The sequence below is a fragment of the Dermacentor variabilis genome, chromosome 8 (assembly GCF_050947875.1).
Source record: "Dermacentor variabilis isolate Ectoservices chromosome 8, ASM5094787v1, whole genome shotgun sequence".
Classification (NCBI taxonomy): Eukaryota; Metazoa; Arthropoda; class Arachnida; order Ixodida; family Ixodidae; genus Dermacentor; species Dermacentor variabilis.
In genome coordinates, this window is record NC_134575.1 from 104,671,218 (window position 1) to 104,698,089 (window position 26,872).

The 26,872-nt window shown below is 44.3% G+C and overlaps 2 protein-coding genes across 6 annotated transcripts in view; both read left to right on the top strand.

Moving 5' to 3' along the window:
• The window catches only part of LOC142590506 (uncharacterized), a 126,749-nt gene that overhangs the window by 28,681 nt on the left and 71,196 nt on the right, over positions 1-26,872 (top strand). For all 5 annotated transcript variants that reach the window (XM_075702682.1, XM_075702681.1, XM_075702684.1 and 2 more), the window contains one exon: positions 22,899-23,096. In XM_075702682.1, the coding sequence (XP_075558797.1) occupies positions 22,899-23,096 (198 nt within the window). The remainder of the gene's footprint in view (positions 1-22,898; positions 23,097-26,872) is intronic.
• LOC142590767 (uncharacterized) lies at positions 5,732-15,719 on the top strand. Its single transcript, XM_075703188.1, has 2 exons — positions 5,732-5,827; positions 8,034-15,719. The coding sequence occupies exons 1-2, from the start codon at positions 5,732-5,734 to the stop codon at positions 9,567-9,569; spliced, it is 1,632 nt and encodes a 543-aa protein (XP_075559303.1). The 3' UTR covers positions 9,570-15,719.

A 26,872-nucleotide genomic window follows, 5' to 3' on the forward strand; every position in this document is an offset into this window, starting at 1 on the left:
GAATATTTATGGTACTGACTTTTTTCTTTGTCGCAACGAAAAGCTTGCTACTTAGTGTTGAATACTGTCATGGCGACACGGAAATTGTGGAGCATTTTTTATCAGTATTCTTCTATCTGAGTGAGAGATAAAAGGAAGGCAGGGATCTTAACCAGTCAAGAGTCCGGTTGGCTACCCTGCGCTGGGGGAAGGGAGAAGGGGAATATAAAGAAGGGTGAGAAAGAGAGAGAGGGTACAGAGGCATTGACAAGCAGCACTAGTCAATGTTGCTTGCTTCTACCTGAAGTTGTTTTTGTGTTTCTGAATTCCTTTGTTGGAAACAATAAGAGGTCAGTGTGATAGCAATCGAACGGGGGCTTTGGGGAGAAGTATATGACGAATGCGGCCCTAGCCATAGCAAATTAATCTTTTTTTTTTTTATTTAGGTGTTCATGTGGAGGATAATTTCTGAACTGCTGCATTATTTCCACAATAACGGCTACACCCTGTTGTCGTTTACTGTTCAACTGCTTTGGCCATTTACAAGTCAAGCCAAGGTTTTTTTCCAACCATTACGGCTGCCATGTTCATGTGGTGTTCCTTCATGTGAAGATGCAACAAAATTTCAAGCACTCATTGGTCAACTATGGCTTGCAAAAACCAAGCACAAAGACGGACCTGAATGTAATCAGAAACTAACATTATCAGTAATGGAAGTGCTGCATCAATTACGCTGTTAAAGAAATCCTGCTACTTGCTGTGCCAAATTGTCGTTTATCACAGCCATAGCTGCAGGCCTGAGCCAACACGCATCTGCTCCAAATTGCGAATATTTAGCTTGTGCGACAAGGCGCAGCGCATCAAGCAACCAACATTTGCCGCCGGAATCCAACATGATCCACAGAAAGTTCACGCCGTGCGAAATTTTCCTTTACCTTGTTCAACAAATGATGTCCGTAGTTTTCTGGGCTTATGCTCTTATTTCCGACGATTTGTGCAAAATTTTGCCGACATAGCTCACCCTCTCACTGACCTTCTTAAGAAAGATGTCTCTTTCTCTTGGGCACCACTGCAGGGGAAAGCGTTCTCTACCCTGATTGAGCGGCTTACAACTTCCCCTATTCTGTCACACTTTGACCCTTCTGCGCCCACTGAAGTACGAACTGACGCGAGTGGTCATGGCATCGGCGCTGTCCTCGCTCAGCATCAACAGGGCCAAGACCGTGTCATCGCTTGCGCTAGCCGCCTTCTTTCCACGGCCGAACGAAATTACTCCATTACTGAGAGAGAATGTCTTGCGCTCGTATGGGCAGTCGTGAAATTTCGGCCGTACCTTTTCGGCCAGAGCTTCTGCGTCATAACCGATCATCACGTCCTCTGCTGGCTCTCCTCTTTGAAGGACCCAACTGGACGACTTGCACGTTGGGCCTTGCATCTTCAAGAATATACATTTTCTATTATGTATAAGTCAGGGCGCTTGCGTAAAGACGCTGACTGCCTGTCCCGCAATCCTGTGGATGAACCGGACGATACCGATGCAGACTCGGACATCAGTGTTCTATCCCTCTCCGGCTTCCTCCACATTGGCGACGAGCAGCGCAAAGATCCTGTTCTTCGAACACTTATGGAACGCCTAAGCTCCTCGCCCAATGACCCATCCCTCCGGATGTTCACCTTGCGCGATGGAACTTTATACCGTCGTAGCGTTCGTCCTGATAGCCCGGAGCTCCTCCTAGTCGTTCCCAAGCACCTTCGACTAGCCGTGCTCCAGCAACTTCACGACGCTCCTACTGCTGGACATCTGGGCATCACTCGTACATACAACCGCCTGCGGCGACGCTTCTTCTGGCCCGGCATTTATCCCTCTGTGCGCCGTTATGTCGCTTCTTGCGACCTGTGTCAGCACCGGAAGACGCCTGCTATGCCTCCCGCTGGTTTGCTGCAACCAATTGATATCCCTACAGAGCCCTTCTTCCGTGTGGGCCTAGACCTCCTTGGCCCCTTTCCAATTTCCATCAAAGGAAACAAATGGATTGCTGTAGCAACCGATTATGCCACAAGATATGTCATCGTACGAGCGCTACCAACCAGCTGCACTACAGATGTTGCCGACTTCTTACTATACGACGTCATCCTGCACCACGGCGCCCCTCACCAGTTGCTGACGGATCGCGGCCGCTACTTTCTATCGAAGGTCGTCGACGATCTGCTCCACTCCTGTTCTACAGAACACCAGATTGCTACCACGTACCACCCTCAAACGAACGGCCTCACCAAGCGACTCAACCGCAAGCTAACTGAAATGATGGCCGTGTACGTTTCCGACGATCACCGCGGCTGGGATGTCGCTTTACCATACATCACTTTCGCATACAACTCGTCCCATCACGACACTGCCGGATTTTCACCATTTTACCTGTTGTATGGCTGCAACCCCACCTTGCCCTTTGACACGTTGCTACCTTCCGCAGTACAATCACCCAGCACTGGTTACGCTCGCGATGCTATTGACTTAGCCGCCCAGGCCCGAGAAGTCTTCCGTCATCGCCTCAGTCTCGCAAGCTTCTCAAAAGCGACGCTACGACCTTCAGCACTGAGACTCCCATTTTTCACCTGGTTCCCTTTTCCTTCTCTGGACGCCTTCACGTCATGTCGGCTTGTCGAAAAAACTACTTTCCCGTTAGTCTGGTTCGTACCAGATCTTACGCCAACTGTCCGACGTGACATACGAGATCGCCCCAGTTGGTCAGCCTTCAGTGCCTCCCAACGTCACCAGCAATGTTGTTCACATCGCCAGGCTGAAGCCCTATGTCCCCCCATTAAGTGAGGCTCTATAACTTGCACCGGGACGGAGCTACTCCGCCGGGAGGGTGATGTTACGGTGAAGGGAAGGAAGAAGTTGGATTGGACGAGAGGAAGATGGAAGTCTGGCAACTGCCTGAACGCCTTTAACCTCAGCTGTAAATACAGTAGAACCCCACTGTTACGTTCCTCACTGCTGCGTTTTCCCAGCTGCTACGTCGTTTTCATCCAGTCCTGGCATAGCTTCCATAGGATCCAATGTATAAGGAACCCCGCTGTTACGTGGTAGCTGTGAAAACGTTCCCACATGATGCGTCGCAACCCGAGCCGGCCTGGGCTAAAGTAGGCAACGCGCTTCAACTGCCATGTTGAATTTTGACGAGTTTTGACCGTGCTTGGCCGGGCTTGGTTATGGAACTGGCTGGAAGAAGCTGCACGCCAGTTCGAGAGGCCGTCACTAGGTGGCCATTCGTAAAAAATGCTCTCACTGTCATCACTGTAATTACGGTCCCCGCATGGTTTGTTGGACGGGTCGACTCACGGAGAAAGGAAACTCGGGAGAGGCCCTGACGTCACTCTTTGTGAAGCTATAGCTAAAGGGAAGCCGGAAGTTGGCGTTGCTCATGGCGTTGCTCCACCTATCAGGCCAGCTCTCCTCTCTTGTTTACATTTCTCGCGAAACCACGCCGTGCTGCGCGCAACCGGGCTGCTCGGACGCACGCGCTCCGCAGCAATACTAAACAATCGTTAGCATGTTAGCATGATTACGCCAAAGAGGGCAAAATTTCCCGCGGATATTCCTTCGTCCGTTGCCATTGCCGTGGCGCGCTGACAACGAGGAGCACGAGTCGCATGATGCCGGGGAGTTGCCTAATCCTAACTTTGGAGAAGCCGTCGCGTCTCTGGGCCTCCTCCGCAGGTACGTCGCACCTCACAGTGACGCTGACAGCAATGCGGCTTTCCAGGCTATTGAGAAACGTGTGGTGATTCCTAGCGAGTTAAAGAAACGGCAAGCCACCATTTTGGACTTTTTTAAGTTCTAAGGGCACTTTGTGGAAATAAATTGTCTATAGTTGAAGCGGCACTTTTTTCATTCACTTGTGGAGCTTTCCTCACTGTTGCGTTTTCCCGGCTGTTACGTTTTTTTTCCTCGGTCTGGTTAAAAACGTATGAACGGGGTTCCACTGTATGCATTATTTTACACTCGTGGGCCTACTTCCTTCCTGCAACAATATAACAACTTTCTAAATTTCAAACAAGCCAAAGCGAAAGCTCGATATATCTGGAGACAGGCGGAAAAATTTTCCTGGCAAAAATATGTCTCTACAATTAATAGCACTGTCACATCCAAAAGGATGTCAGAACAGGTCAGGAAGTTTAAGGGGGACTACTCATCATACATGATACCCTTACTTACACCTTAAGGCACTCAAACAACACTACAACAACAAGCGAATATACTTGGGGAGCATTTCTGCAATGTCTCCACCGTGGCTAACTATTCAAACACGTTCCTAAAATACAAACTGTCGGCAGAAAAGGAGAAACTACCAACTGCTAGCATGTTAACCGACGAATACAATGCTCCATTCACGGCACAAGAACGTAACAGGGTTCTCTGTGCTGGCAAAAAAACTGCAGTCGGTCCTGACCGGATTCATTATTCCATGCTTGCACACCTGTCCCAAGCATCCGTAGATGCCCTCCTTAAATTTTTTAACAAAGTATTTGAAGGTGGAAGCATGCCAGAAAGTTGGAGAAACGCAATAGTTGTGCCTTTTTTAAAAACAGATAAATCCCCCTCATCCCCAAGCAGCTTTCGACCCATTGCCCTGACAAGCTGTTTGGCGCAGTCATATGAAAGTGTCGTAAATGCGAGATTAACTTCCACACTTCATATACGGAACTCCTTTGATTTTCATCAGTGCAGCTATAAAAAGGGTGTTCAACGACAGACCACCTCGTCCGATTTGAACATGAAACATGTGAAGCATTCTTACACAAACAGCACTGCCTGGCAATGTTCTTCGATTTAGAGAAAGCGTATGATGCCACATGGAGATTTGGAATCTTACGTGACCTTGCCGAATTAGGAATCCGTGACAAAATGCCAAACTGTCTCGCTGATTTTTGTCCAACAAAACATTCCAAATCCATCTAGGCAGTGTGCTCTCGCGCACATTTATCCAGGAAAACGGCGTGCCTCTTTATAGTAACACACTTATAGTAAAAATGAACTCTATCAACAAAGTCATTCCTACCTCTTTTATGCACTCCATATACGTCGATGATCTGCAAATAGCATGCCACGCCTCAAACTTACCAACATGTGAACGGCAGCTCCAGATAACAATAAATAAACTAATGGAGTGGGCTGAGAAAAATGGCTTCCGCTTCTCTACTCAGAAAACTGTTACAGTGCTATTCTCGAAAAAACGAGGGTTGTACTTAGACCCGGATTTAAAATTGAGTGATGTCGCGCTGCCTGTAAAACAAGAATATAAATTCTTGGGAGTAATCTTTGACAAAAAACTAAACTTCCCTAGCCCACATTAAAACACTAAAGATTAAGGCAAATAAAGCATTGAATATCCTCAAAGTTTTATCTCATAAGCACTGAGCTTCCAACAGAACGTGTCTTTTACGTATTTACCGGTCTCTTGTTCGTAGCCTTTTAGACTACGGCTCCATTGTTTATGGCTCAGCCAGACAGTCCTACATCCAACGACTTGATCCAGTACATAACCTTGGACTACGACTGGCCAGTGGTGCCTTCAGAACGTCACCTATTCAAAGTTTATACGTTGAGTGTAATGAACCCTCATTACAGCAGTGCAGAGCATTACTCACTTTCTCTTACGTACTCAGAATTCAGTCATCACCGCAACACATTTGCTACAACATCCTCACACAATGCAACTCACGCCTACACTATACAAATAAACCGAACATGATTAAGCCGCATGTCCTGCGATACAAGGAATATGTTCAGGATTATGACATTCCTCGCGAAGTGCTCCAGGTTGCCAGAGCGTTTGCCGCCGTGGTATGATTTTGAACCGTTATGTGACTGGACATTGACGCATTTAAAGAAGAAAGACACCCCACACGAACACATTATACAAGAATTCCGTGCATTTCAGTACGAATATCAAAATAACATGCAATATTACACTGATTGCTCTAAAACAAAAGATCACGTGGGTATGGGGGCCGTAATGGAAAATTGGGAAACAAGTATTCGATTGCCACAACACACCTCTGTTTTCACGGCTGAAGTTTATGCTATATTGGTTGTTAAAAAGGTTGTCACTGATAAACGCAAAAATGCGCTCATATACACTGACTCTTGAAGCACAAGGACTGACTCTTGAAGGCTCTACAGCTGAAATCTGAGTGTGAACCCCTGATAGGAGACATGTTAAACATGGTGGCGCATAACAAATACGGGAGGTCAATTCGTTTCTGCTGGGTTCCAAGCCATGTTGGGATACCGGGTTACGAAGCAGCTGATAGATGTGCATCGATGTTAGCGTACAAAGATACAACAAACACAACACTTCCATACGAAAATAGCATCCATGCGATTAGAAAAGCGTAACAGCAAAATGGCAACGCGAATGGGATCATTGTGCCGACAACAAGCTACATCTCACTAAACCCGTAGTTGGCGAGTGGAAGTGATGTTATCATCAAGAACGGTTCATCGAAGTAGTTTTATGCCAACTACACATTGGACACACACACCTCACACACAATTATTTACTTACGAAAGAAAACACACCAACATGCGAGAAATGTCAAGAGCCACTAACAGTTATGCACATATTACTGACATGAACGCATATTGAAACATACAGACGAGCACTTTTGCACAAATTATATCAGCTACACATACCTTTACACCCTGCTCTAATTTTAGGTGATGATCCGCTAGTCCCATTTTCTGACGTCCGTAAATTTCTAGATGACACTGGCCTTTTACATAAAGTATAGATTATTAATGCAGCCTTTTCCTTCATAAACTGGACTACTCACACTTTCGTTATCTCCTGGGGAACCCCACTGTTTTTGCACCCCTCTGTGTTGAAGCTCCTTTCTCCCCTCCTGCATTATCCGTCATTCTCCTCCTCTTCAAGGGTCGCCATTTTGCATTTAGCAGTTTGCCAATATAGCACATGGCGCTTGCAAAGTAGAACTTGGATCACGATAAGCCGAACTCAAAGGTCCAGCTCCCATTTCTGAAAACAGTAAAACAGAGAGAGTCACTGGCTGAAGATACAACATAGAGAAGTCATTTATCCCCAAATGGATGCTGTTCTTGTAAACATCTGAAGGTTGTATGCAGTTACTTCCGTGGGTTATATGCACACATTATGATTTCTTTGTGGGGTGCTCTGAAACAGGATGCAGGTTGCACGTGTTGGCAGGTTAGATGGGGAAAACTACGGTATTTCCTGGTCAGCTCCTTGCAGTCTCAGGTTATGCAAACATTGTCAGATTTCAACATGTGATCAAGAAGAAACCCACTGATGAAGTCTCATGAGACAACTTTGTTGTGTCGGCGAATCTTAACACATTTTTCAAGTGCCAAATATGGCCTCTGAGCCTCAAGCGCTCATTGAAGATAAGAGAGCAAGCTTGGTCAAAGCATTTTTCTAAGTGTTCTCTGAAGCTTATATGAATTTAAGAGATTCGTCAAACACTCCACATTCTGCCACTTTATGATTTTTTACTTTTCTGTAAATACTTTTTATAAGTGGACTTCACAAACAGGGTCATAAACATTCAACGGCAGGAATATTGATTAAATTAAAAAGGACCATTAGGAGTTCTTTGTTTCATCATACTTGAAATCACTCTAAAAGTCCCCAAAAAAGAAAAAAAAAAGAAAGCTTGTCAGTAAATTTAGGATTTGTGTACTTTTTTGGCATTTCATAGTACCTCTTACTTTTGTTTTCTTTGTGCAGCATCGAGGCCTTCTATTTCTCCGTCAACTGCCAAATGTGACAACTCAAAGCAAGGGTGCCTCCACCGATGTCACCTATGCGACTATGAGGCTGAGGAACTGTTTCATCTGGAAGCACATGCCAGCGTCCATACTGGCGAGAAGCCATTTCAGTCCCCTTTATGCCATAGAAGCTTGTCAAACAGATACAACTTAAACGTTCACCTCCGCACCCACACAGGCGGGAGGCCATATCAGTGCCCTTCATGCTCTCGGGGCTTCAAAACGAGACATGACTTGAAAGTGCCACCTGCGCACCCACACAGGCGAGAAGCCATGTGAGTGCCGTTCATGCTCTCAGAGCTTCTCACAACTCGTCCACCTAAAAGTCCACCTGCGTACCCACACAGGCGAGAAGCCATTTCAGTGCCCTTCATGCTCTCGGAGCTTCTCACACAAGTCTACCCTGAAGCTCCACTTGCACACCCACACACGTGAGAAGCCATATCAGTGCTCTTCATGCCCTCAGAGCTTCTCATTCAAGGGTCACCTTAAATTTCACCTGCGTACCCACACAGGCGAGAAGCCATATCAGTGCCCTTCATGCTCTCAGAGCTTCTCACATCAGTGTAACCTAAAAGCCCACCTGTACACCCACACAGGTGAGAAGCCATATCAGTGCCCTTCATGCCCTCAGAGCTTCTCATTCAAGGGTCACCTTAAATTTCACCTGCGTACCCACACAGGCGAGAAGCCATATCAGTGCCCTTCATGCTCTCAGAGCTTCTCACATCAGTGTAACCTAAAAGCCCACCTGCACACCCACACACGTGAGAAGCCATATCAGTGCCCTTCATGCCCTCAGAGCTTCTCATTCAAGGGTCACCTTGAATTTCACCTGCGTACCCACACAGGCGAGAAGCCATATCAGTGCCCTTCATGCTCTCAGAGCTTCTCACATCAGTGTAACCTAAAAGCCCACCTGTACACCCACACAGGCGAGAAGCCATATCAGTGCCCTTCATGCTCTCAGAGCTTCTCACATCAGTGTAACCTAAAAGCCCACCTGCACACCCACACACGTGAGAAGCCATATCAGTGCCCTTCATGCCCTCAGAGCTTCTCATTCAAGGGTCACCTTAAATTTCACCTGCGTACCCACACAGGCGAGAAGCCATATCAGTGCCCTTCATGCTCTCAGAGCTTCTCACATCAGTGTAACCTAAAAGCCCACCTGCACACCCACACAGGCGAGAAGCCATATCAGTGCCCTTCATGCTCTCAGAGCTTCTCACATCAGTGTAACCTAAAAGCCCACCTGCACACCCAGCACACCCACACACGTGAGAAGCCATATCAGTGCCCTTCATGCCCTCAGAGCTTCTCATTCAAGGGTCACCTTAAATTTCACCTGCGTACCCACACAGGCGAGAAGCCATATCAGTGCCCTTCATGCTCTCAGAGCTTCTCACATCAGTGTAACCTAAAAGCCCACCTGCACACCCACACACGTGAGAAGCCATATCAGTGCCCTTCATGCCCTCAGAGCTTCTCATTCAAGGGTCACCTTAAATTTCACCTGCGTACCCACACAGGCGAGAAGCCATATCAGTGCCCTTCATGCTCTCAGAGCTTCTCACATCAGTGTAACCTAAAACCCCACCTGCGCACCCACACAGGTGAGAAGCCATATGAGTGCCCCTCATGCTCTCAGAGCTTCTCACAAAAGGGCAACCTTAGGAAACACATGAGGCGAGAAGCCATTTTAATGGCCTTTATGCCTTCAGATATTCTCGTTGAAGATTGCCCTGAAGAGACACCGGCTCTTTCATGCAGGTGACTGGCCATATAGCTGTAATGTCTGCTACATAACCTTTACTCAGTCTCATCACTTCAGCAGACATAGAGAATCACAGCACCATGATACTCTAGGGTAGGTCAACTACGATGTTGAATGGGAATCTGAATTATAGATCTACAAACGTGTAGCTTGTTGCATAGTGTTCTACTGCATCAGGTAGCACAAGTGTATCCATGTGCCCTTAAGAAGAAGTCTTTGCTCAGGCCCAACTCTGATGCTGCCTATTCAAATAATGTAAAATGCAGGAACGCCTTTCTGAGATAACCACTGGGCCAGTTATAGCGAAATTTTTTGCATTTGGGAGAAAAAGGGAAATTCTTGTGACTGCTGGAAGAAGAATATTGATTTAAGGCCTGTATGTTATAGCAGGAATTTATAAAGATCTGAAAAAAATTGAAGCAAGAAGTTTGTAAATTCATAGCTCGGCACCTACATAGATACCATAGTTCTGTAAACTGCATACGGTAGACCATAATAAGCGGAGAAATTTGATGCCGCGGTCTATTCTATGATATTCTACGACTCCTCTGTGGACTATTTAGACTGCGGACTATTCTATGATCAAATCCCAATAAATTCTGGTGCTGACTTTTAGTAAAGACACATTCTAGGCAGATTGAACAGATTCGGATGGCAATCTCATTAACTCTTAGAAATGCGCGTCGGCTCTTAACGACTACGTCACATCAGTTTTGTCCAACACTAATGACATTCCCATTGAATCAATACTACCACTTTAAGTAAAATTAATGTCAGACATCAAGATCAACCCTGATGGCATATGTAGCCTCATCAACTCTTTCGTTACCGCTAGAAAATGGTCATTTTTTATAGGTTTCGGAAAAAATTATTCTCCACTACAAATAAAAAATTAAATTATGGGGTTTTACGTGCCAAAACCACTTTCTGATTATGAGGCACGCCGTAGTGGAGGACTCCGGAAATTTCGACCACCTGGGGTTCTTTAATGTGCACCTAAATCTAAGTACACGGGTGTTTTCGCATCCACTACAAATAACATTGCAGCACACATTGCAGCATATCATATTGCACATAATGAAATGCTCTTTCCAAAAACATATGTTGCCAAAGAAATATTAGGTAAAACATAAAAATTCTAGAAAGTGCAATTTTTACTGTCAGTTCATAAAAGCAGCAATAAAAACATGATATTTACAAAAATATATAAAAGAAAGTTCAGAAGATGCATTTCAAAAATAAATAACCCAGGAATAGTGTCTGAAAAAATAAATGCTCAGTACACTGCCATTCTTTGCATGCAAAAAAAAGAAACTAAGACCAGTTCAATGCTCATGTCATGCGGTGAAGCAGTCCTTGGATTTTGTAAAGCATAGGTGCACTCTAGAATTTTCCCACAAAACATATATTTTTGTTCAACTTTGTGGTCCTCGTAACACATTTTGCAGTTCCATTTTTTCTGCATCTTCTGAGGATAGTTAGATGAGAAGTCCAAGGAACATACTTTACCAGTTTCTCTAGAGCCACATGGCTCTTCCAGGACCGATTGCTTTCAGTGTAGCTGGGCAAATACAAGAATATGCATCCAAGCATATCTGTTTACATATTGCAGATTGTCTTTATCACCTCAGCAGAGAGGAAGAGTAGAAAGAAATCCCACGCGGTTGTAAATTGTCTCGCGCTGATCCATATTGCTGGGCCGAGATGTGCTACAGGAAGCCTTCTTGGTGTGGATGGAGGTTTCTTTGCTGCCGATGGCAGCACATCACAACCAAGTGAAGTATGCGCCGTGAAGATAATCAGTAGAGCTCTGAGGTCGTATAAAAAGATAAGCAGATAAGCGCGCACAAGGAAGGAGACAGCTCAAGGTCGTAAAGGGAACTCGCCGGTGAACAGCTGCGGATGTGCCATGCTGACTGAAAGCATTGTCACCCTCAGAGCTTGAATCTGTTTTACAGTCATCTTCGCAATCATAACTCGAGACCTCATCAATAAATTCAAGTGCAGATGCAGCACAGTCTTGAGCGGGACGCTTTTCTCGCGGCGTAGTCACGCGGGACAACACAATCAGAGAGACTTTCGATAACTGCGCGAGACCGGCTGCGCCCCTTGCTGGAATTTTACGAGAGCAGCATTACTGAAACTCTTGGAAACTGGTTGCGAAAGCCGTGTGCACATGTTGCACAAGTGGTGGGCCTTCAGAAATACGTTTAGTGAAATAAAACGACTTGGACTCCAAACCAAAGCTCACTAGTGAACAGGTGGCTTCATTTTCGGTTAATTCATTGCCGCCTAAGCTTCTTTAGGCTTACCTGCGAGCCCGGTTGCAGTCGCATTGAGCTTGTATTTGCTCAGCTAAAGTTTACATGCTCCCATAGGTGCCGATTACGGGAGTGCTACAGGGCCTGAATCCTATCTAAACACTACAACCTAAACACTACGCTGTCGTGACAGCAACTGCCTAGCTCATTGCCACATTTTGCGACAAAAGCAGTGATCACTCAATGACAGTTGCCTGTCCGAATATTACTCCAAGAATTCTTTAAACAGTTCATTTTTTAAGCACGAAGCATGTCATGCACAACTAGAAAATGAACCAAGCAATAAGCTTCTAGAAGTGGGTAAAAAATCGGCATTCTTCTGAAGTCAGCTTAATTTGCAGCTGCTAACATTGGCTGTTATTGAATTAGGGCAAGGAAAGAACAGCTAGAATAAACATATGTCTCATCAGAAAGTTGTGGTGGTGTGCTGCAGGCTAAGGCAGTGAAAGGAAGCCGTTTTGGCATTGGTCTACCTCTGTCGCAAAACCAGGTGCCATAGCCGAGGCGACTTCACTTGGCTTTGACATATTCAAATTCGCTTTCCCGAGCACAGAATACTGAGTCGAGTTGAGCTCAATGCACATCACCCACAGTCCCAACTATCCCAACTGCCACACCGTCCACTAAAACCAGAAGGGCAGTACACTTACCTAGCATGGGCAACTGAGGCCTTCATCCAGAGTGTCAGTGTGATAACGGTTGCTGCCCAAGAGGCAGCATTCATTATCCGATATAACACTTGGTGTAGGGGTGAAAATGTGCCACATTCACAAAATCGGGGTTTCAGTCTGGGACCATTTCCGTTATGCACTTGAGTCTGCAGAATGTGAAGGTGTTCAAGTATCGCTAGCAACACTCTGCAAAAAGCGACATGTGAATTAGAGCTTACTGGGGCAACATCGAGCTCTGACTAGCACCTTCTGCAACTTCGGGATGCACAAGCCAAGCTGCATACTGCTTACTTAAATTGTGGCTGCATGCAACAAACCCTGATCAATGTTCTGTACAAGACTGAGCAGGCAAGATGTCATGCTAAGAAACTTGCCAGAGACTAGTGGATGGACCGCTGCGCGTCGTTTGAACGTATAGGTCTCAATAAGCTGTGACACATTCTCGGCTATAACAGGATGAATGAAGTACTGTAATACTATTGAAAACACGCTGCTCGATCTTCAGTGCGCATCTGAGAAAGTTGAGGAACAAGCTGCAGATGCTTTTCCCGACCACCTCAGAGTGACTAACCATCACCAAAGTTGTACACAGCTTAATGACCACTTGCCAAAGAAGGCATGGCAAGTCTCTTTATGGTGGCAGAACCTGTCGTTGCTCTCAAGCATGTCAACACTTAAAGCGCACGTGGCAAATATTGGAGTCATATTGCGGATGTTGAGGAAGCTTGCCGAAACGAGGAAGCAAGCCCCATTGCTTATAATCAATGAAATCTGCAATATTGTAATTCCCTACAGAGTGGAGACGCTCATGATGCTGCTACCGAAACCAGGCAAGAAACCTGACACCATAGCCAACCTTCGCTTAGTCTCAGTCACATTGACAGTGTGCAAATTGACTGAAGGAATGTGCCTTACGAGGCTGAGCCACCATCTGGGAAATCAAGACTATTTCCACCGGTGCCAGATTGGTTTCTGGCCTAAGGTTGACACGTGCCACAATAGCCTCTTTCGGCATCAAAGCATTGCCAATACCAGCCGCTTCGGAGAGATATATGGGTTCTTAGTTACAGTCGAACCAAGATACATGTTGAGCATAGTCTGCAATGAGGAGGTACTGGTGGCCTTTCGTGAAGCCTGCCCAGGCATTAGGGTTGCCAGTGTTGCCAAAGCCTCTTATGCAACCAAATGTATGAAATATGAAGTTCAGTAAACAGCCAAAGACTTTTACCAAGTGCACAGGTAGAAATGCAGGTAAAACCCAGACCAGCACGCATGGTAGCAGGAGTGATTCGCTGATGACGTAAGAAGGCGACCTAACAGTTGGTGATAAGGTATACCGAATGTAGGTATGTGCAGTATGTATATAGGTATACTGTTAAGCCGAAACAGATAAATTTTCTCCAAAGCAATATCAAAAGCCCTTTTTTTTTTCAGGATGCCACTCATGTGCTTTAAGCAAGTGTGGACAGGGTTATGTAAAGCTGCATAGGCAAAATGATACAACTAGATACAGCTGTTAAGCGTAATATTTTTTCTGTGCTAAATTCTTGCTCCTTGAACTCATTCGAGATCATTAACTGTAGCATCAAAGTAGTGGACCACTACCAGAACAAAGGCATGTAGTGTGCCCATCTCAATTCTTGTGCTTATGCCAGTCTTATTTTGTGCAGCAATAGCTGCTATGGGCTAACTCCCCTGGTTGTTCTAAAGTCTACTGGTGCTGTCACTGGAATTTCCAAATTGCTTGGTAGAATGTTGCAAATAAAGTTCTCATTGCGCTGTGAGGATTCAAACATATAATCAAAAGATTGGCCGTCCGCAATTCTACATTTCAGCCACTCTGCTGAACGTACAGTCATGGTTAATACTGATCCTGGAGAGCGCGATCTAGCCAACAGGTGCCATGATTGTCTGACATCTGCTCAATGTCTGCGTACAGTATTTAGAGCTGGCGTCCACGCCTTCGAGTTCTGACGCATCACCTTCCCACTTGTGAAGCCAGTCCTATGTTAAATTTTCTTCTTACATGTAATGACAGTGATTGGGTACGTCTGCTTCAGTAATCTTCTAGTGCTTGGCTTCTCAGATTTACTGGATGGGGCTGTTGGTGTCTTGTTTTCCTCAAGCACAGCGCGAGACCTTGCCATGGGTAGCCCAAATGTAGATTTGAGAAAACCAAAACGAATTCAGCAGTAAGAAGCTAAAGGGTTGTTTTGGTGGAGACCAGTGGCCAAGTCCAGATATGAGAGGAAGAAAAGTCGAGTCTTTCCACTTCAACACTGGGAGGCACAACTCCCACTATTAAATATGACTCGTACTTATTTTACTTCTTTAAAGGAGATTACTGACTTGCATTGGCAAGTGTTCGCTTCAACAAACATTGCATGAAGCAAGCTTCCTGCACATATTTCACCAGCTACTGTATCATTGTTTCACATATAGTGAAACTGCAATTATCTTTATGCCACAACTTGCCCAATTTTGTTTTGCAGTAGGATGTTAGCAGCGTTATTAAGGCACTTAACTACTCGTGAATAGTAGTAGAGAAAAAAAATTTAAGTAAGAAAGCAGTGGCTTTTTGTGCGTAGACTATGCATACACCTGGTGCTCTCATGGTTATTTTTCCCTATCTGCTAAACCATTCTAAACAAGAAAAAGCTTATGCACAATTATTGTGCAAAGTCAGACCACAACTGAACCAAAGGTATCCTTGGTAATTTGGTAATGTTTATTTGGTGACATTTTCTGCGGCCCTGCTATTGGGCTTTCTTTCCTTCCTTTTCAGCTGTGCAGGTTTATTAAGAAGCAATGAGGCAGTTTGACAATTTGAATCATTGAAATACTTAGCGACAACTTTTATGGGTTTTTTCTTCATTTCAGACTCTGCATATTGCATTTAAGGTGTGTTTTCCGTGTTTTTTTGCTTTTTTATGGGTAGGGCATGCTAATTTTCTATACCATGTCAACTATGTGGTGCCATAGTGTTCTTGGATGGAGTCTTGCCCTTTCAATCTGCACAATATGATGGCGGTTTCTTGTGTCCAAGGCCGTTTTACATTTGAGTGTGATTGTAGCATTTTCCTGTTTTCCCACTCCCCTCTGTAATGCCTTCGGGCCTTGAGGGTACCATAAATAAATAAATAAAAAATTTGCTTAGTTTTGCCTCTGTCACCCAAGCTTGAAAGATTGCTACCCACTGCTGGTGGCATGACAAATGTGACATTTTTTTTTTTTTCAATAAAAGGAAGTCTGTTACTTATCCTGTGTGGTTGTCTTTGTCTTTTTGAATTGCAATTTGTTGCCTATATTTGCTCTGTTGCATTTCAGATTAGGAATGGCTATCATAGTTGGCATCATTTAACCATATTCCACACAATGTGGATGATATCCACTTGCAATATATGGCCACCATAAATACAAGTTAATAATTCAAGAATAGTGCCTTTGTATGGTGGTGCAACCAAGCTTGTTGGATGTGAAGTTAACCACCTGTGCACTAGGTGGCCTTCTTCATTTTGTGTGGCATATGTGGTTATAGTGACCCTTGCTTTATGCACTTCTTGTCCAGCAGCAGTCTTGCTTTTGAAACACTCGGGATAGCTTTTAGCAACCTGGACAGGAATAACACTGAAAAACCAGTAGATGTTAATTGTCGCACTTATCATGTAAGGCTTCGTACAGTATGATGAGGGCGTAAATTAATGAGGGTGTTCCTCAAGGCCTTGTAGCACATGTCACAAGTATGGAGCAACGTGATGTATAGCACTTTATTGATCGCATGCTATAGGTTCAGCACGTGTGGCCGTGGTTGAAGTGCATCACAAGGTCAAGAAAACATATATCTCTGAGCAGCACCGTGGTAAAGGAGACGCTGGGAAAACTAGTGGGAAGCCTGTTGAACATCTGGTTGACCCAGTTACTGGCTTCATCAGGCAAAGTGTGTTAAAGAGAAGGAAGTCATCAACACAGAAGGTTTTTACTTATAGACACTGTGCTAAGGTTCTCGGGCAGGTTTCTGTCATAACATGCCAACAAGTCTTGGCCGCAGGCTATGCACAACCAGCTACATATGCCTTATGTTCAGAGAAAGAACTGCTCATTGTAACTAACGAGGATGGAGTAAAGAAAAAAAAAAACAGCTCCATTAATCTGGTTTCACTGGTATCAACATTGTTTTGCAAGTGTGCATCGCCATACTCCCCAATGCCTTCTTGGGTGACATCAGCAAGGACCAGCTTGAGGCAAGGGGTAATAGACGTCTTTACAAGCTAAAAATGCTTGCATACATGGAGAGCACATTGCATCCAATAAGTAGGCACTTCACAGGGGCACTGGAGAAGGAACAGATCATTGACAGGGGGCAAAGACAAGCTTCTCTGCTACTAAACAGCCAACAATGTAGCCATGTAATGACCTCTGAAACAATCCCTCTCAAGGAGGAAATCATCTTTGTGTATCCATAAAGAGAGCAGACAAGAAAAGCCCCTTTAGCAACGCTGCCAGCTTCAAAAGGCCTGCTTCGCACATCCTGAATGCTTCCTTCTTAGACTTAGCTGGGTGCAAGCATTGTACTGTCCAAAAGTTGTCATTGGGAGCACAGTTGGTTTGGTGGCAATACAGTTCAGAAGCGATTGCAGCAAACCTCCCTTCCTAGTTGGTCTGGAGGCTCACGGGGCTCATGAATCGATATCATGAGACAAGCAAGGTGACTGGATGCCTCCAAGCCCTTGTTTGTTTATCACACTGTTCTGTTAGTAACAACCATGACACCTGAAACCAACTAGCTCAAGTTCAGCACTCGCATGGTTACTGTGGAGGATCCATCGTAAAAAGTGCAAAAACAAGAAACTCAACGGAAAGGATAAAGCACCATTTAACACTTAGTATTGCTGCAGCCTACCCACTTTTTTGTATTGTATGGTGGTGCTACATTTTTTCACTAGAGATAGACATGAACTTCTCCCATGCACAGCTTACTGGAGAGAGCATAGGTGATGTTCCCAACAGTGTCAGATTTTTATATAGACTGTACTGGCTCAAAGAAGCTCGAAACACTGCAATGGAAGCTTCTAGTGGAAAAAGTGCCTGGAAGAAGAAAAAGGAAGAAGCTGTGCTGCAACCATCTTTGCAACATCTTGTCCCCTTAACAAAAATTGTGCTTCCATATCAACTTCAGCGCTCCAGTTTAGAGTAAAGTACCAGTGCACTTATGAACAACAAATCAATTCTCATAGAGTATGTGCAGTCCATCTAAAAGCATGGGCATGAATCCACATTGTGCTCCTGCATTGAAAGTGAATAATGCGTTCCATAATGGCGGATGTGCTTTAGTAAGCTTCCCTGCAATATGGATTCGTAGTGTACAAAGAATTGTCAATGAAGCTTACTACAAGCACAGATGCTCTTGCAAATTATATCACAATTGAAAATAATGAGCACAGTGTAAACCTATGTGCCCTTTCCACTCTTAGTATGCTTTAATACACTATGCTTATTTCCACCCCTGTATTGCAGTGTAGCAAGCTACAAAAGAAACATTACATAATTTGGCTCTTTAAGATTACCTTTCTCTCAATACAATGTTTCGCGGTGAAGCCTAAGCAATGTAGTGCTGTGAAGCATACTAAGAGTGGAAAGGAGCCACTGTCAGTGGACCTAATAAGAGTTCTTTAATTATACACTCGTGCACCCGCCGCCTCTTAGGTCGCCTAAGTGGGCATACTATGCTGGGTGAAAGCGGCCCCCCTCCCACTTTTAGTATGATTCACCGCGTAACTAAACGTACTGCAGCGAAGAAGCAGTACATTTGTATTGAGTGAATAAACAAATGGTTGTTACAACAGTACAGATATGAACGCGCATTATGCATCAGTCTACCACACGGAACAGCATCGCAACAAAAGGTAGCTGATTCACACAGGCCGTGTAGCCCACTTATCAGTCGTAAAGGGTATTATGTGTAATTCAAAATTTCAGACACACAGAATTATGTTTATATGTTTACGTTCGTACTCCTTGCGTAGTAAGACTGCCAGAACTACCACAATAGAAAGTAATTTACAACACACAAAGAACACAGAGATATGCGTCGTTTTCAACTCGGCCGTCATGGAAATGACATATAGCACATAAAAACGTGAACATGCTGTGTGTTAGCATCGTAAACTTCATACACGGAAGGAGCACACCACAATCCCGCGATAGCCGCTAATGAGACGAAAACGGGAGCGCATGTCTGTGAATACGCAAATGGAGCCCCTAAGCCACTCTGCTCCACCATCACCTTCACTGCACGGCTGCACCACTCGTTACAAGCACAGCACACCAACCACACATTCAACGCTGAACAGTGGGCAGTCGACGCAGTCGCATTTACATGACTTGTAGTGAGCAGCACATCCCTCGATGTCCGTTAAGCAAAGTCGGACACGGCGACGCCACATCGCAGTTTGCAAAACTTCGCTGCCGAGGCACTAGGCCACTTCGACATTTCAATTATCCACCGCCGAGTTCTCAAGGAAGTACGGGTCACACTACGCAGATTCTGTACTGCCAGAGATCACCGAGGCCAAAGCCGCACTGCCGCACCACCACTACTCACGGTTTTCTGCCAAGTAACACAGAACCTACAACCAAGCAAGCACAATTACATAAATAATGAGCGGTCCGCATAGGCCAGAGAATGATCACGCCGAGGACAACCATGCTACGGCGTCGCCGGGCGCCACCACCGCACCTTCTCAAAAATCCCTAAGCGATCCTGTCTCTAGGCACCTAGGATCAGGTCACGTGAGGGATTTTTGTAAGACATTTAGACGCACGCTGACACAACCACCACATTCAGAGAAAACGCGTGAGCTGAGCGTGTGAGAGCGCGGAGCGCACCAACCCAGCAACCTTCAGGCATTTCGAGCTTACAGAGAAGGGCGAAGAGATCCGATAAAACGACTGTGTAAAGTCATGTGACCGATTATGCGCAAATGAGCACAAAGCATGCATGCAACAGACAGTGGCGATTCGACTGGGTAAAGGCAGTCACTTCTCTATTCGACGGCAGGGGTTGAAGCCGTTGCAGAGGTCGCAGTACTCGGCTTTCTCGACATGTTCGAAGGGCGTAGGAGCGTAGAACACGATTGATATGGTTATACCTTGCGGTAGGTGGTAATGTGCGGTTGTTTAGGCACTCTGCCTTCCGCTTTGTGACGTTTCCTGCAGATATGCTTGTGCAGTTTCGGTCGTTCATTCCAACTTCTCCATTTATTGTCTGCATTGAAAGTTTGATCCTGAGGGCAGCAGCTTCACGTTGCTAGCTGACATGTCTTCTTGGAAGAGCATGCGCTGAAGGCAACCGTGGAAGAGACAACATTCCACGATATGATCACGCAGTACGTGTTGAATTGTGCGTATTGGTCCCATGCACATATATCCGGTATGGCACATCCCGTTGAAAACGTCCTTTGGAAATCTATAGGATTAAAGTTCTGGGATTTCTTTAGATCCCAGAAGTTCAGTCACGTGGATGTCTGAAGGATGTCTTAAATAGGACATCCAGAAGTTAATGTCCTCATGTTATCTACTACACGTCCTAACCGGGACTTCGGCTTTCGCATCTAGTTGGGATGTCAAGAGGATATTCGTTGTCCAATGGGTAACTGAGTGAAGTTCTTGAAGAATGCCATTGCCTTAAAAATGAACTTTGGGCAAGCAATGTAATGTGTAGGGCACGTAACCAACAGCCTATCAAGGTTACTGAATTGGTACCAATGGAACTGACATACAATCGTAGACAGCAGACAGGTAGTGTGAGGAAATAGAAAATTTGCAACCACAGGATGGCATCGCCTGGCACAAGACATGTGGTGATTGGAGATCCTACAGTCGACATTAAATAGTCTGATTGCGATGACCATAGGATGTTGCAATCACTTTTCATTAGTCAGACAACGCCAATAGCTTTAAAATGTATGAGATGAAAATGTGTGAGATGTATAAATGTGTATAATGGTGTTTAAATGAGTATAAAATGTATGAGATGGTATAACAAGCTGGTGATGGGCGGAAAAACATATTTTTGACGGCTCTACTGGTTCTGTTCGAGAATGTACGCAATAGGAAACACAGCCTTCTTCCCGATTTACTAGAAATAGACCTGAACAACTTTCTTTTATTGTCCTAAACTGCCGAAGCCTAAAAAGTAAAACTGATGATTTTGCAGCCCTTCTATCGATATCAGAGCCTGACATTGTTATTGCCACTGAATCCTGGTTAGACCCTGACTTTGCGGATTCAGAGGTTTTTCCATCAGACTATGTTGCATATAAAAAGGACCGAAATATGCGGGGAGGGGGGGTGTTTGTTCTGGTTCGGGACACAATTGAAAGTGCACCGTTACTTCTAACTGACGATATGTCAGAGTCTGTATGGTGAAGGCTATGCTTCTCAGATGGAAACACCTTTATTGTCGCTTCTTTCTACAGACCACCTAATTTGAACACTGTTGAACCATTTATCAGCCTTTCAAGGTCACTCTCAGCCCAGTCGTCTGAAACGATAGTTCTTAGTGGTGATTTTAACAGGCCGAATGTTGAATGGTGTGATCTATGTCCTGTGCAGAATAATGGTCATTGCTTGAGTCTGTATTTTGCGAGCTAATAATGACCTATGGGCTCTTCCAGTTCGTTGATTTTTCTACTCGTTTTGGATGTACAGATGGAAATGTGTTAGACTTGGTCTTTAGTAACCAGAAAGATATCGTAGACTTCATTGCACCAGTACCAGGGATTAGTGATCATGCACTATTCGTTGCAGAAAAATAGAATTTACCAAAATGCAGCCGAGAAAAGTATTTTTTTTTATTAAAAGGGTAATTATGAGGTTATCTCTAATGAGTTAAATGATTTCGTGCCTATATTTGCGCATTATAGTTCATTTAGCAGCGTCGACAGTCTGTGGGTCATGTTCAGGGATAAACTGCTTTCATTGACCTCAGATTTTGTTCTGTGTAATGTGGTTTCGGCTAAACACCGCAAAGATAAACCTTGGATTAATAAGGCTTTACGTTCATCAATTCAGAAAAAATCTCGAACTTACAAAATATATTGCAAAACAATAAACCCAAACTTGTACACAAAGCTAGGGGATATCAGCACAAAACTTAAAGGCAGTGACTACAGTGACGGGGCCCGGTACTTTAACATCTGCACTACAGTGACGGGGCCCGGTACTTTAACATCCGCACTACAGTGACGGGGCCCGGTACTTAATAGTGCGGATGTTAAAGTACCGGGCCCCGTCACTGTAGTGCAGATGTTAAAGTACCGGGCCCCGTCACTGTAGTGCAGATGTTAAAGTACCGGGCCCCGTCACTGTAGTACAGATGTTAAAGTACCGGGCCCCGTCACTGTAGTCACTGCCTTCCAGAATATGCATGTGTTACCTGGAATCCGTACACTAAAAACCTCACAGACAAAATAGAACGCGCCCAGAAGCAAGCAGCACGCTCTGTAAAAGGAACTTATAATTTTACTATGAGATGATCCGGAATACGGGAAGGGTTCGGTTGGAAAACTCTCTTCATGCAGGAAAATTCTAAGGTTGAAATTCCTTTACAATATATACAAAAGTAAAACTGGTATCGACAAAACAATGTTCATTACGGAGCCGCATTACGTTTCATCTAGGAGAGACCACGCTAACAAAATTAGAGCTTATCAGTGCCGTAACAATGTGTTTAAGTATTCATTTTTTCCTAAGATGATTAACGATTGGAATGAGCTCCCTAATGAAGTGATGACAGCGTCTAGTATTGAAAATGCTACAGAGAGCCATATCCTTTAAATGTTCTGCTATTCGTCTCTGTACATACCTACTGTTTTCTTTATTCTAGTTACTTTGTTACTTACTTTGTTTGGTAATTTGTTCGTTTGTCTTCGCTTTTGCAAATTTCAGGGCTTAAAAGAATATGTTGTACTTACTGATGTATTCTTTTGATGTTGCTGAATATTTTTCCATTGTGACCACCTGTATTTTAACCCTCCTACTATAATGCCGAGCAGGCGATGTAGGTGTATTGAATAAATAAATAAAGATAAAAAAGATGAATAAGTGTCTGAAATACGTTCTGCTGTCGTAAGCCTTCCACAAAAAAGTTTGCCTTGCTTTCGAGCATTCAATGTGGATGTCCTTTGTGGCCGTTTAGGAATACTGAACTGGAAGGGTTATTTTGTGTTCCTTGGCTATGCTTTGTGAGATGTCCCTTCATTTATTCTATTGTTTTATTTACCTCATGTTCTTTGATGCTGTAACAGGACTGCAATTGTCCCAATTATTTTTTGCAGGTCTCACAAATGCGATGAGCCTAGCTGAAAGCATCACTGCCAAAACGGCCTGCCACGGCCGTTCCAAGATTGTCGGTCAGGTTGAGGTTGGCATGCAGTGCAGCTTGCCCCTGGCTGACAAGTCTGTCGGGTGCTCGTTGAAAGCAGGGAGCGAGTCTAGGAGCGTGCAGACTGTGGATCGGTTATGCTCCACCTCAGGTGGGCAGTGACAAACATTTCTCTTACATTTGCTTACAGGTGTGAGTGTTGTAAATTCTGAAGTCTGCCTAGCTTCGTACGGCTTGCTCAAATGTGTATGACGTTCTGCTGCTGAGGACAGATTAGCAGGTTTGTGATTTTTGTCGGCATACTGATTGGGGCAAAATGCAAAAATACTCTACTGAGCACATTGAAGCACCTTAGCTGGTATAGCATAATCCATAGCCCTCTTGTCCTGGTGTTGTAGCTCTTGCTTTGCTCTACGACAACGTTACACCCAGTGAGTCTCTTATTTATGTGTATGTCGGTGTATTGGTGTAAGAATGTGAATATAGATCAATGCGGCACGTCAGTTGAGCGCTGTGTTTAGGTTGATAAAGTTCAAACAAAACTCTTTAATGCAGTCAACTATAAAACATACCTTGTTTTATTGATATGATCGTTCATTCAGGGAGGCGAAAACTGCACGGGAACTGTGAGAATTCTTGTCCTCGGACAGCATTGAGTCGCGACATCTCACAGCAGATCATCGGTGACAGGGTGTCTACCAACCAGGGAATTTGTCTACTAACTCAGGGAATTTGTGCTTATGTCTGGGGAAATTAGCTATAACTTTATTGAAATGGAATGAAAGTTCTGCAAATGCTGGCTCGAGTAACAGAGAAATCGTAACGAATCGTCTTTGACGCTGTGTCGTCGGCTGGAGGAGTCGCCAGTGTACAGTGAACGACCGATTTTCTGGACACCCGATTTTTTGGGACATGCATGAAAATTAGCACAGCTTCGCGGCACCACCATGTACTCAATAAAGCAAATGTATAAGAACGTCTGAAATTTCAGACACAAGAACTCTTCGCCGTCCAATTTTCTGGACTTTCTGGCGTGACTGCAGGTCCGAAGCGGCATTAATCAAAACCACCACCGCCGCCATTTTGATTATCTCGCCGCTTCAAACCGGCGCTCTCGCACGCAGAGCCGCTGGCAGCCATAGCCACCACCACGGCAACGCTATGCCGAGCTGCTTCGACATACGCTATTAAGCTCCTTGCCATTCGGTGCCGTGTTTTTCATTGAAATAATTCGCCACTGCCGGCAATGGCACTGACTCCGGCGCATTGCATTGAAGTGTTATCTCGGGGTATGGATAAACGAAGGGCAGATGTACATGGAAAAGCACGAACAGTCTCTCATAGCAAAAGGGCGAACAGATGCCGGGATAATGAAACATAGGGCATTGTGGGGGTACAACAGGTATTAGTTACTGAGAGGTATTTGGAAGGGAGTAATAGTGCCGGGGCTTACTTTCGGGAATGCGGTCCTTTGTTAAAGGGCAGAGGTTCAGTCGAGACTAGAAGTAAATCAGAGAGCTGTGGGAAGGTTAGCACTAGGTGCCCATGGGAAAACCACAAACCAAGCAGTACAGGGAAATATGGGCTGGGCATCGTTCGAAGCATGGGAAGCTCAGAGTAAGATCCTATACGAAAAACGTCTGAGGAAATTGGACGATGACAGGTGGACAGCTAAGGTACTCAAATACCTGTATAGAAAGAGCGTTGACTTACAATGGCGGAAAAGAACTAGGAAGCTAACCAGTAAGTATGCCAGACACGAGGACGAAGAAATACAGAGCATTAAACGACAGGTTAAAAACGCGGAAGGTAGAAACTGGATAAATTCAATGGAAAAGAAGCATAGTGTGGAACTATATCAATACTGGAAACAGCAGATCAGGAAGGAAGCGTTTTATGATAACTCAAGCGGCAGTGCCCTACTCTTTGAAGCTAGATCAGGATGTCTTAGAACACGGAGCTATAAAAAGAAATTTAACAAAGAAGAAGACACATGTACTGTTTGTGGTAAATATGTAGAAACAATAGAAAATTTCATACTAAATTGTGATGGTATCAAACCTAATGTCGATGCGGCCACAGTCACGCTTCCTGAAGCCCTAGGGTTGAGAGATAATAATAGTCATGTAAATACATATGCGGGGGAATTAGCAAAAGGCGATTGGAGGATTGGTGGCTAAAAACAGAGAGGTGACATAAGAGTAAGAGGGTAGGAAGACGTACTTAAAGAAAATCAAGAATTTCAATAGCACACAACACAGATAAAAATAAAAATAAAAGGCAAAATAAAAATCTGAGCATGGTGGCAACTGCCATCACCCCGTTTCAAAGGGGACGCACCTACTTTCCATCCATCCATCCATCCATCCATCCATCCATGCATAATGCCGGTTCCCAAAAGTCAGCTCCACCTCAACACAGCAATGTTAAGCGTTGAAACACACGCGAAGTATTGCTGTGAAGCTTAACAACTGTGGGAAGGACCACTTGTCACGGAACGCAGTATGTATTCCTTAATTGCACACGCGTGCACCTGCCGTCTCCTGTCACTTTCAGAGATTTTTTGGACGTGCCTGTGGCGCTTTGAGCCCTTAAGGGCAGTGAAAGACATGCATTCATTGTTTTCGGACGACCCAATTTTTCGGACATTGACTGTACAACTGACCCAGAGGATGCTTCAAGAGATCCATGGGGCCAACGCGCGATGGGAGGAGCACGAAAACAGAAACACGGACACTTAATGTCCATGAAGCTGTGATTTGCAAATAGTCTTGAAAGTCGAAGTGAACGTAATCACTACTGAGCACCACTGTTTTTGACCACATCTGCAATATGAAACACAAGAAGTTATTTAATGAAACACAGTCATACCTGTGGCAAAATATGTGAATAATGGCTACCACTGTCATACTAAAGTGATTCAGAATAACTAGTGACTAAGTCTTGAATCTTGAACTGCCGTTCAAATTATCATTTAAGATCCGTGACACTATGCTCTATAATAGTAAGAGAACACTAAACTAAGCTGATCGTGAGTGATCACTAATCAATGTTCATTATCTGGTAGCAATTGTAGCAGAAATAATGCTTATTCAATGACACTTCGATAGATATTGATGACAGTGTGTACGATTGATGGCTACCGCTGTCATACCTAACAAAATGGTTTGCGATCACTAGTGACAAATTCCTAGCATCTCCTAGTTATTAAGCCTGAATTGTCATTTGAATAATTGTTAATTTCATGCCCATAACTTTATGCTGTATGAAAGTATGAAAACACCAAACGAAATTTATCACTAGTGATGCCTGATCACTTTGCATTATCAGTTACCTAGTGGTAGCAGAAAAAAATGGTCATATTACAACATTTTGATTGATACCACTGATGACGTGCACGAGGTATCCCTGCCACTGTCGTAAAGAAGTACGTGATCTGTGATCACGAGTGACTACATTTTTGCATCTTCGAGTTATCGTAATTTGATCGTTGTTTAAAAGGGTTTTTTGTTTGGCATCCGTAATGCTATGATGCATACAAATGCAAGAATACCGAACTGAGCTTATCACTAGTGATCATTATTAAATCTCCCATAGTAATTAGGAATGTCGACTGATTAAAACTCGTTTATTGACACTTTCATTTATACCATTGAAGATGTGCACGAATGATGGCTGCAACTGTCACACTACACAAAGTGATTCATCATCACTAGCGACTCAATGTTAACATCTTCTAGTTATTGTGTTATGGTTTTTGAATCACCATCTCAGTGACGTTTCATTTTATATTCATAACGCTATTCTGCATGAAAGTAGGATGACATTGCAGTGTGTGCATAACTAGTGGTCACTAATGACTCGGTGTTATTAGCTAGCAGTGGTGACAAATATGTGTTCATTTTATCACAGCTGGATTTATACCAA

Bases quoted from the DNA above. Each gene is read 5' to 3' on its own strand.
- LOC142590767 (XM_075703188.1), top strand. From the start codon at position 5,732: ATGATTAAGCCGCATGTCCTGCGATACAAGGAATATGTTCAGGATTAT. The intron at 5,828-8,033 runs GTATGATTTTGA...ATGACTTGAAAG, and splicing joins CCAGAGCGTTTGCCGCCGTG to TGCCACCTGCGCACCCACAC.